The 8,757-nt window shown below is 43.1% G+C and overlaps 1 protein-coding gene across 1 annotated transcript in view; it reads left to right on the plus strand.

Annotated features, from left to right (window-relative positions):
* Positions 1 to 762: 762 nt before the first annotated feature.
* LOC104516619 (cytochrome P450 2K1-like) overlaps positions 763 to 8,757 on the plus strand; it is an 8,736-nt gene continuing 741 nt past the window's right edge. The window contains exons 1-8 of the mRNA XM_010161017.1: positions 763 to 1,131; positions 2,410 to 2,572; positions 4,058 to 4,207; positions 5,299 to 5,459; positions 6,090 to 6,263; positions 7,766 to 7,907; positions 8,079 to 8,263; positions 8,490 to 8,631. Of these exons, the coding sequence (XP_010159319.1) occupies positions 940 to 1,131; positions 2,410 to 2,572; positions 4,058 to 4,207; positions 5,299 to 5,459; positions 6,090 to 6,263; positions 7,766 to 7,907; positions 8,079 to 8,263; positions 8,490 to 8,631 (1,309 nt within the window). The 5' untranslated portion in view covers positions 763 to 939. The remainder of the gene's footprint in view (positions 1,132 to 2,409; positions 2,573 to 4,057; positions 4,208 to 5,298; positions 5,460 to 6,089; positions 6,264 to 7,765; positions 7,908 to 8,078; positions 8,264 to 8,489; positions 8,632 to 8,757) is intronic.

Here is an 8,757-nt window from a genome sequence, read left to right on the forward strand (position 1 = left end):
CTTCACAGAGAGGGTGGTGAAGCACTGGAACGGATTGCCCAGAGAAGCTGTGGATGCCCCGTCCCTGGAAGTGTTCAAGGCAAGGCTGGATGAGCCTTGGAGCAACCTGGTCTAGTGGAAGGGGTCTCTGCCCATGGCAGGGGTGTTGGAACTAGATGATCTTTCAGGTTCCTTCCAACTAAAACCATTCTATGACGCTATGATACACCATTTGGCCAGATCAGTCTGACTCTATGTTATACCCTGATTGAACTTCTGCTAGAACAAAAATGTGTGTACCACAATAAATTATTCAGCTAGCTCAGAGGAGCTTGGAACTGAGTTCTTTCTCTCTGAAGTACTTCTGATCAATGCAGCTTTCCACTATAGGACCCACAGAGCATCAAGGCCATAAAATCCACATTCAGGTGATGCAAGAGAGAACTTCACAATTGTCTCAAATCCCAGGTCAGCTGAGTTTCTGCTCTTGTCAAGACCTGGAAACCCCAACATCTTCCACAGAGAGAAAGAAAAGCCTGAGCAACAAGTGGAACCTCTTCGCTCTTCTCTAACATCCTCCCAGTCTCAAAGTTCAAGGCAGTGTTTGGACAGTAAATTGGACTTACGCCCACAGACTTCTCTGCCAGCAGTGTTTGAATTGCTGTTTCTAAATTGGACTTACGCCCACAGACTTCTCTGCCAATGCACAGCACTAGTTTAGACATTACCCATTAATCAGTAACCAGCATAGAGTAAAGTGAGCACAAAAAGTGGTGAGAGTGCCTAGTAGGGATCCTCCAAGGGTAAAACACCACATGCCCAGATGGGCATTTCTACCATTTCTTAGAAGTGAGGTTCGTATTTCTGTATTTATAGAAATCAAATTAATACTTCTGAACTTCTGACAGAAGATTGCACACTTTGCCTGAATTTTCTGCTTCCCAGATAAGCCTTTGCTGAATGACCATGGATCAGGTCGGTATTGTTCCTGTAGGGTTACTGTTTGTACTCATTCTGCTCCTGATTCTGAAACGACAACATGTCTGGAAGAGCCATGCAAGAGAAAACTTCCCCCCAGGACCCAGGCCTTTACCCATCATCGGAAACCTGCACATCATGGATCTGAAGAGACCTTACCTGACAATGCTAGAGGTAATTTCTGTTGTTCCTTTTCTTAGAGCTCTCTGTCACAGGCAGTCACTGACCCCCCGAAAGGGGTACAAATCTTTCTCTGGATAGATAGATGCAAATGCAGCAGAATTAATTATCTGCAGTAACTGCTCTTCTGACCACGTGATCTTTTGTCAGTGCAGGGGAATTGACTTCCAGCTACACCAGAAGAATTAACCTATTTCTGTGGAACCCAGGAAATGCTGGGGTTCTCCAGACAAGGGTAACTAGAAGACAGGTCCTACTATTTCTTACAGGAGCTTTCACCAGGTGCTGCTGAAACATTTAGGAAGGAGATCAGAACCTTCTGGAGGCAGTTTGGTAGACTTAGACATCAGGGAGCTGGCAGAAAACAGCTTCTTGATTGTCTCCCTTCACCCTCACCATGAAGGAGGAACTTCCCTGGTTTCCCAAAACAAAGTAGGAAACAATCAGACACTCTTTGTTCTTTCATATCTGGTGGCAGTAAACTCCAGTACTTCAGGGAAGGTGGTAAATGCCAGTCAGATAGTGTACAATTTTTGAGGCCCTCTCACTGCACTACTCCTCAAAGCCATGAAGAGTAAACCTTATAGTTTCAGACAGTTCCTGTGCCCTGATGTACTACCACCTTGAAAACTGATCTCCTTCTATGTTCGGGAACGTTTCTAACATATGAGTTCTCAGCTTCTCGATCAAACGTTACTTACGGAGTCTGGGTTGTGGACACAGTTACCTCATAATGAAGGTATAACATAAATTAAAATGAAGCCATTCTCAACCTGCTTTCCTGGATTTCATTCCCAGGTGAGCCATGCAGTCTATTCCTGCCTGGTTGTTGTTGCAGCGCTTGCACCTTGTCACTAAATGCAATAACTCCAGATGCACCTAAAGGCATAACTCCAGACTATTTAAGAGTTTTACCTCTGATTACAGCTGATTTGTACCTCCTCCAATTTTTGCATCAGGAATTAAACAGTTTTTTCCATGAGTACTGAGAAATTCACTTTCCATTTGTCTGTTCAAAGGAACACAAAGGCAAGAATGTCTGCACTACAGCCTTCCTTTTAGCCCCTCTAAAAGTCTGATACTCAAATACCTAACAGAGGATTATATATCCCATTGCGATTGTTTTTCATAAGAGCTCCAAAATTTGTGTGACAAATTCTCCACATTTTGGACAGTGAATGAAAAGCTAATTCCATGCAGGAAAGAGAACATTAAACCTGCTGAAAATCATATTGAAATTAGTTCTTTTACTGTCCCCTTTCATCTCTCTAGCTATCCAAAACATATGGACCAGTCTTCAGCATTCAGATGGGACCAAGGAAAATAGTGGTGCTGTCAGGATATGACACAGTGAAGGAAGCTCTGGTGAACCAAGCAGATGCATTTTCAGGGAGACCTAAAATACCAGTCGTTGAAGAAATAGCAAAAGGGAAAGGTGAGTGTGTCTTTCTGTTCCTCATACACCTGCCTTCTGCAAAGAAGAATGAGACTTCCCTCATGAAGAGGAGAATGCAGAACTCTCATTTTGTTTTACTAAGCGTGTGAAACAATGAAAATGAGGGGGAAATTGAACAATGCGTGTTGATATTCAGTGGGGATAAGGACAGGTGATACATTTATTTTACACATAAACACATAATTTAGAGGTCTGAATATGCAGGCTGGGTCTCAAGGCCAGGCTGGATGAGGCTTGGAGCAACCTGGTCTAGTGGAAGGTGTCCCTGCCCATGGCAGGGGGTTGGAACTGGATGGTCTTTAAGGTCCCTTCCAACCCAAACCGTTCCGTTATTCTATGCAGCTGTGTCTTCCCTTAGAGGTGACATGTTGAGGAGCTGACATGGGGACAACTGATCTCTTTTCGCAAAGGTCACTCTGCAACCACCCAGCTACCAAAACCTTGACACATAAACCCAATGCAAGCTGGAAGAGAAGTGTCGACTACGTGAGCAGCATTATCTCCAAATAGTCATTGTGATATTGACATTATTGAATGCTTATTTTAAATTTTCCAGTTCAATTAATATTTAAAATTAAATCTCTCTTTAAGAGAGAATAAACAATAACCCAAGCCTTTAGTTTGCTTCCCCGGGGGGAGCTACTCTTGCTCAGAGGTCTTCTGGTGCAGATTTCAGCCGCCACAGGTGTTAGACCCTGAACCTGATTTTTTGATTCCCATAAATATTGATGGGATACATGGAACTAGGGACATGACAGACTGTCATCTTCTGACAGGAAAGCAAAGGTGAGCACGCTTGTATCTTGTGACCAGTGCTGAGTAAGCAATGTATTGTTAAATGCCAACCTACCTGCAAATGTTTTCTTTCCTCACTAGAGGCAGCTTCTTGAACAAGATTCTAAGCAAGAGTAAGAGCGCATGATATTTGCAAGGAGAGTAAATAACAGCACAGCTTGACTGAAATTTCTCTGGACATGCCACTGAGAATTCTCTGCAGCTTTTCTAGTGTGTAGTGGGGTGGGATTACCCTAACCAAATGGGCAGATTTTCCAAAAAATGCCTATATTTGCAGTTTCATTTACTCTCTACAGCCTAGATAAGAACGCAGGCACTCTTAAGAGAGGATTCATCTCATCTAAGGGAGACATCTAAGGTTACTGAGCACACTCATCACCCCAGTTGATGCCCCAGAGGCACAGATCCAACTCTCTGTTCTAAAAAAAGCTGAACAAAAGCCCTCCTGTTTCAAGGCACATCAGATACCTCATGAACACAGAACAGTAGCTGTTTCCCTCAGACCTATCTCCTGACACATCTTTCCTGTCTCATTTCATTCTATGTGGGGACACAACATGTCTTGACAGGTCTCTTGCCAGCACTCATCTTTACCAGGATTCAGAGTAGATGAAGAATCTTTGCTGTTGTGATGAAATTTCTATTTTGTGTTTTCATTTTCCATTTCAGGAGTTATATTTTCTGATGGAGAAAACTGGAGAGTGATGCGAAGATTTACTCTTACAACCTTACGAGACTTTGGAATGGGCAAGAAGGCCATAGAGGATCGTGTTGTAGAAGAGTATGGATGCCTGGCAGACATCATTGAGGCACAGAAAGGTGGGGGGAATCTTACCTTCATAACACACTGATTTTCCTCAAGCCTCCTACAAAAATGCAAAGGGTCAAGGAAGACGAGGCTCTGAACTCTTGCAGAGATCTACCATACTCCAGCATCCATGGTCCAAGGTGTCTATACAAAGTATTTGTCTCTGTCTCTCTACCTGGCAATTGCCTGGCATGCAAATGAAAAATGTTCATTGAGGCACTGGGTGTTAAACGTGGAGAGAGACATCAAACAGCACATCTGAGAAAAGTAATTCTGTTCTTCCATTTGCAGCACCTTTGATTGATTTAGTGGCACTGGGAGAGGAAAAGGTTATTAGAAGGACTTGCATACCTATACTAAAAAATTGATTGTCCCTAAAGTCCCGTGCCTGGTAAACCACTTCCAATAGGAGGAAGAATATACAGCTACACATTTCAACATCCAAGGTTATTTCTCAGTAGTCTCAGTTACCAACAGTCATACTTCAGTAGGTAGCTCTTTCGACCAAGAAGACTTGGGATAAAATCAGATTTACACACATCATCATTCTAGTTCAGGCTTCAAGTCCTCCTTGAACCCCTGAAAGCAGGATCTGTATCCTGCTGCAAAGGGAATGCACCAGAGGAATCTAGAAGCTGTAGAACTGAGAGCCTCAGTGGGAAAGATTGAATGACCAAGAGCTACTGAGTTAGAAAATTGGATGTAATGGGCCTAAAAAGACACAATCCAACTCTCAAAGAATAGTGGTAATAAGGGACAACCCAGGACGACATTGATGAGGGAAGTGGCAATGCGGAGTTTCCCTTATACCAGGACACTTTAAGATCGTATATGCCCAAAGAGAGCAGCCTGGGGAAAAGTCACAAAGACTCAAAGCCACGCATAGTCTTGGAGAAAAAGTAGGGGAGCACAAAAGGCTTGCATTCAGTCTCTTGTCTGTCAAAATGCCATTAGGGATGTGCAAACCCTAAGAGTGGGAAGTCCTTGCCCCTGCCAGCTCTATGCCTGTCATGTCCTAGACTTCACTGAGCCTCTGCATGCAACTTTAATTTACCGAAATAACTATTGACTTTACTTTTTGCATCACCTTTTCCCATGCTAGGGAAGCCTCTTGAGATGACTCTGATGTTGAATGCTGCTATTGCTAATGTCATCACATCCATATTGCTTGGAAAGCGATATGACTATGAAGACCCCATATTCAAAAGGCTCCTGTCATTGGTGAATGAAAATGTCAGGATTTTTGGAACTCCATCGGTATCGGTAATTCATACTGTTTAAATATTGCTCTTCGAAAGCAAGATTAGTATACAGCGTGGTATACAGAGGTACACCTCCCCAGCCCTGATCATTGCAACACACTGACATGACAAATGCACTGCAAAATGGCAGAAAGGGGATCCCTGATGTTATTTATGGATTTCCCTTCAACAGCATAGCCTGGGAAATTATGTTTCTCCTTTCATGAAGAATTGAACAACATGTAGTACAAGGATTGTGTCCCCCAGCAATAGAAGTTGGTAATTATTTCCCATCCCCCATTAAAAACAATATCAAAATCGGTGTGGGGATGCCTGTAATTGCCTACTATACTTAACATTCCCAATTCTAACCAGTGTGGAGAGCGAGGGATAAATTCTTTAGGAGTGGAGCGGTAGGAAATTGTGTCAAAGACATATCCACAAACATGGGATTTCTAGGCCATCATCAACTAGTATTAATATTCAGTGTAAAAGAGGATAAATTTTAACCATTTTACACAACTGTCCAGGGAAAAAGGAGGACAAAGGAACATACTGCATCTTGAGTATACATCATTTTCTGTAAGGGCTTTTCTTAATATACATTGTTGAACAGTGGTACATCTGTTTAACAGCTCTCTGCATCTTGCAGATATACAACATGTTCCCAGCCCTTGGATTCCTCCTGAAGAACCACAAAATTTTTATTCAGAATGTAAAAGAAATGACGGATTTTATCAAGGTGACTTTCATAGAACATCTCAAAGTCCTGGACAGAAATGACCAGAGGAGCTTCATTGACACTTTCCTTGTGAGACAACAAGAGGTAATTGAATCCTAGCAGCTTCTTCAAATCTTCTTGCTTTCCTTTCGAGGTTTGGTAGATAAAGAGATGTTCTTCAGCAGAGATCTAGAATGTACAAAGGCCCTACCAAAAACTCTGGTCAGGCTAAAAGACTCTGCAGTCGTTTCAGCCAGGAAACAAACTGATCACAGACAAGCATCTTTTATGTGTCCCCAGTAATTTATGAGGAAAATACAAAACATTATTAAAGCAAGCAAAGTATGAGAAGCTATCTTTACCTGTAGCTTAAAAAACCTTTCTGTACCTTAGAACTTCTGACTTTTTTTAAATTTACATCCCCCAGGGAAAGCTATCTGTCCAAGACTTTTCTGTACATATTTCTGGGTTTCAATTGCTGAGAACACTTGGCAAGATTTCACACTCACACAAGATTGCATTTATCTGCTTCAACAAAACTCTGGGTTTACAGTTCTTGTAAAAATGTGACACTGTTTGTACCCAGCCCTCAACTCTGTGTAGTGTGGCCAGCCTCATAAGATTTCACCCTAAGTCTGCTGTAGCAAAAGCATGGGTTGGCTGTGTGATTACAGAGGAACATGAACTACCCTCCTAGGCTCTCTTTTGGTGTGAGTGGCAGGTAAAGGCAGTATCACAGAATCATAGAACGGTTTGGGTTCGAAGGGACCTTAAAGATCATCTAGTTCCAACCCCCCTGCCATGGGCAGGGACACCTTGCACTAGACCAGGTTGCTCAAAGCCACATCCAGCCTGGCCTTGAAGACATCCAGGGATGGGGCATCCACAGCTTCTCTGGGCAACCTGTTCCAGTGCTTCACCATCCTCTCTGTGAAGAATTTCTTCCAGATATCTAATCTAAAATTACTCGCTTTCAGTTTAAACCCATTACCCCTTGTCCTGTCACTACAGGTCCTTGTAAAAAGTCCCCCCCAGCTTCCTTGTAGCCCCTTCAGGTACTGGAGGGCTTCAATAAGGTTTCACCAGAGCCTTCTCTTCTCCAGGCTGAACAAGCCCAATTCTCTCAGCCTTTGAGCCATCAGCAGAGATCATGGCCAATCATCATGGGCCAAGTCCTAAGTACCTCTTGAATCCATGTCAAAACTCAGCACTGACAGTAAATTTATTCTTCTTCCCAACAAACATCATCCTACAAAATGCTTTGGTCCATGGCCCATGGACAGAAAAACTGTGAAGCAAATGATTGAATCACATGGATGGCCCCAGTGACTGCTCACTGATTTCCAAAACATTACTGCAATCACTGACATTATCCAAGGTGAAAACCCTTGCCCCCTGTTGTGGGCAGCACAGCCAGTCCAATCACTCCACCCAAAGACCCTCCACCCTTAGAATAGTTTTCCCAAGGCATCCCCTAAAAACCTTCTTATCCTTTACACTTAAGTCCTTCCTGAGGGCTGAATATGAAAGTTTTTCCCTGTTCTCCAATGGAAAGTGCCTTCTTGAATCTTTAATCAACTGATATTATTACTGTTTCATATCACCAGGAAAATGGAAATGCCAATGGATATTTCCATAATGAAAATTTAATTGAGGTTGTGAGAAATCTGTTTGTAGCTGGTATGGAGACCACGTCGACCACTTTACGCTGGGGCCTTCTGCTCATGATGAAGTATCCTGAAATTCAGAGTAAGTGCAAACTATGCAATCAGCAGTTCCCTTCTCATCATGTCACATCAAATATGACTTCATATTGAGCAGGGCTGAAAAAGTAGTGAATTCTCCACATCCTCCTATTCCTAGCAGAAGAAATAGACATTCAAGTGATGTGTCCATGATTGATCCCTATTCCTTTCACAGAAAAAGTCCAAGAAGAGATAGAGCAAGTGATAGGGTCAAACCCCCCACGAATTGAGCATCGAACTCAAATGCCATATACTGATGCTGTCATCCATGAAATTCAAAGATTTGCTAATATCCTGCCATTGAACCTACCTCATGAGACTACTGCAGATGTCACGCTCAAAGGCTATTTCATTCCCAAGGTGAGACAACTTCTGCACTACTTTTCTTCTCTCCATTCCCAGTGTAACACTCCCTTTCAAGCCCTACTTGTGTCCGAGGATCCTTGTTCACACTGGGGTTCTCACAGCTACTTTGACAGGACGTCCCCTATTAAAGTGGATGTCTTGACCTCCACCACTCGTCGTCACTCCAGTGATGACAGCAACATCATCCTCAGTGCAATAAATTCTCTGTCTTGGCTTGCAGGGAACCTACATCATCCCCTTACTGGCCTCTGTCCTGCGAGACAAATCCCAGTGGGAGAAACCTGACATATTCTACCCTGAACATTTCCTCGACTCAAAGGGGAAGTTTGTAAAGAATGATGCTTTCATGCCTTTTTCAGCAGGTACTTTCCATTCTGCTTTTAGAGCTCTGAGCAGAACTGGTCATCTAAGACTCCTTTCCCATTGGAGCTGGCCTCTCAGTTTCTTCCCAGAGGTCTCTCCTCGTCTCTCCTCGTCTCTCCTCTCCT

The sequence above is a fragment of the Eurypyga helias genome, unplaced genomic scaffold (assembly GCF_000690775.1).
Source record: "Eurypyga helias isolate BGI_N326 unplaced genomic scaffold, ASM69077v1 scaffold1191, whole genome shotgun sequence".
In the NCBI taxonomy this organism is placed as follows: Eukaryota; Metazoa; Chordata; class Aves; order Eurypygiformes; family Eurypygidae; genus Eurypyga; species Eurypyga helias.